We start from the raw sequence: 2,715 nt of genomic DNA, 5'->3' as shown, positions 1-2,715 counted from the left end.
CGAAAAGTGGTGCCTCTTCGATTTTTGAACCAACGACCCTGTTACCCTTTCTTTTATAAGGGCACCAATTGTGTGCAAGAAGTACATTCAAAGAGTTATTGCTTGTAGGAATTTTCCCCTTATTTTTGTACTTAAGAGATTTATTGCACCTCATTTCTCCTTCATCATTTTTGAGAATGTCTGGCTTATCCGATCGTTGTTTTGACTTGAAATTTGGTGAAGAGGCAGCCATGCCTTCCCAAGACAACATATGGCACCCATCCTTCTTATCCCCTACTGGTCCTCTTACCGTTGGGGACTCTGTGATGAAAAATGATATGATCGCTGCGGTGGTGGCCAGGAACCTTCTCACTCCTAAAGATAACAGACTACTTTCCAAACAGTCTGATGAGTTGGCTGTTAAGGATTATCTGGCTCTCAATGTTCAGTGTGCCGGTTCTGTGTCTAATATGGCCCAACGCCTATTTGCTCGAACCCGCCAAGTTGAATCATTGGCGGCTGAAGTGATAAGTCTTAAATAGGAGATCAGAGGGCTCAAGCATAAGAATAAACAGTTGCACAGGCTCGCACATGACTATGCTACAAACATGAAAAGGAGGCTCGACCAGTTGCAGGAATCTGATGGTCAGATTTTACTTGATCGTCAGAGGTTTATAGGTTTTTTCCAAAGGCATTTATTGCCTACGTCTTCTGGGGCTGTACCGCGTAATGAAGCTCGAAATGATCAACCTTTGGTACCTCCTCCCTCTGGGGTTCTGCCTAGTACTGAGGCTCTGAATAATCACCCTTTGGTGCCTCATCTTTCTGGGGCTCTGCCGACTGCTGAGACTTCTCTTGAGCAACATTTGTGAAGGCTCCCTCTTGTTTGTTTATTTTGATTCATGTATATGTACATATTTGTAACTTATCGGAGATATCAATAAACAAGTTTTGCTTCATTTCAACATATTGTGTTAAATACACCAAGGTCTTCTTCACTAAGTTCTTTGAATTTTTACTTTTGTTGAAACTTGTATATTGAAGCTTTGTGAGTGAAGCATGTAGGTTGAGGTAGTGCTCCTGATCACTCATATATTTCAAGCATTTATACCATCCATTTCTAAAGTCTTTGTGATGTTTTTGTGTTAAAATTGTGGCATTTTACCTTACCTTGTGTTGATGTGCAGTTAAATTTGTTTTAGGATAAATTTCAAGCAAAAGTGGGGGAGACACTGAGCATCAGAAAATAAATGGGATGGAAAGGAAAGCACGGCATAAAGAATAAAATAGAGGGCATGGCAGATAGGGAAATGTGGAAGAATAAAAGAAAAGAAGAGACAAGTGCGGGACGGACAGCAGTGCGTAGAGAAAGAAGAATAAGAAAATAAAGAAGGCATGGCAGACAGGGAAATGTGGAAGGAATAAACAAAAGAAATGAAAGAAGACTAAGAAGTAGTGGAGGAACGGCAAAGAAGAAAAAGAAGGAATAAAAAAGAATGAAAGAAGAATAAGAAGGAGGAGAGTTGACGTGAGAGAGGGAGAGCACAAAGAGGACAGACGGACAGAAATAGGCAGGGCAGGACAGGAGCAGAAAACAGAGAATAATAAGAGAGAGGAGAGACTGCCAGAGGAGTAGCACGCAGCAGAGCCAAGTGTGCGGAGAGAAGCAAAGAAACTGACAGAGAGCAGGGGGCGCAGCAGGCGCAGAGAGGAGGAGGAGATAGGCGCGGGAAGGATTGGAGAAAACTGTGAGTCCTAGTAAGAAGGATTGGAGCATGCGCTTGAACGATGCATTATGGGCTTATAGGACTGCCTATAAGACTCCTATTGGAATGTCCCCATTTCGGTTAATTTATGGGAAACCATGCCATCTTCCAGTGGAGTTAGAGCACAAAGCTTATTGGGCGATCAAAGCCTACAACATGGACATGAGTGTTGCCGGAAAGCAAATTAGGCTTCAATTAAATGAGTTAGACGAAATCCGGAATGATGCATACGAGTCTAGTCGAATATACAAGGAGAAATCAAAGGCATTTCATGACAAGATGATCTTAAGGAAGAGCTTTGTCATTGGACAGAAAGTTCTTCTATTTAATTCTCGCCTTCGGTTATTTCCAGGTAAGCATCGTTCTCGATGGGTTGGTCCATTTGTTATAACAAATATTTTTCCTCATGGTGCAGTGGAAATCCAAAGTGCAAAGACCGGATACATGTTCAAAGTGAATGGGCATAGACTCAAGCCATATTACGAGTCTTTTACGGAGCATGATGTGGAGGTTGTACCTCTCCAAGAACCAGTTCCCTTTGGATGATTACTCTTGGTACCGTCTGGCTGCGGACGTAAAAGCAAGCGCTTATTGGGAGGCAACCCAATATTTCTATTCATTGCCTTTTTCTGTCATTTTCAATTTTCTTGCGTGCTAAACTGAATTATTTCTTTTCTTTGTATTTGGGTTATGTCCACCCTTGGAGTTGATTGCAGAATTATAGTTTGGGGGTCATCATTTGATTTCACTGCAAATTGGGGAAGTTTTTAGTCCAAATGCCGGATCACTTCAAGTATCACCTTCCATTCGAAGTTCACTTCCATGCCATGGAACCTAGGGGAGTGTGACTGGAGGCATCGTCCGGCTGCAAGACGTTAAAGAAAGCACTTCTTGGGAGGCAACCCAAGCTTTCTATCTTTCATCTTTATTTTGAATAATTTTAAATTTTCTTGTTCTGTTTTTCTCTTGT

At 41.8% G+C, this 2,715-nt stretch overlaps 1 protein-coding gene across 1 annotated transcript; it reads left to right on the top strand.

The window, feature by feature from the left end:
- The first annotated feature begins 1,754 nt into the window (after positions 1 to 1,754).
- LOC139189501 (uncharacterized) lies at positions 1,755 to 2,291 on the top strand. Its single transcript, XM_070808462.1, has 2 exons — positions 1,755 to 2,097; positions 2,161 to 2,291. The coding sequence occupies exons 1-2, from the start codon at positions 1,755 to 1,757 to the stop codon at positions 2,289 to 2,291; spliced, it is 474 nt and encodes a 157-aa protein (XP_070664563.1).
- Positions 2,292 to 2,715: the final 424 nt, after the last annotated feature.

The sequence above is a fragment of the Malus domestica genome, chromosome 11, assembly GCF_042453785.1.
Source record: "Malus domestica chromosome 11, GDT2T_hap1".
Classification (NCBI taxonomy): Eukaryota; Viridiplantae; Streptophyta; class Magnoliopsida; order Rosales; family Rosaceae; genus Malus; species Malus domestica.
Note: the sequence above shows the minus strand (reverse complement) of the source record. Positions and strands in the feature narration are given on the sequence as shown.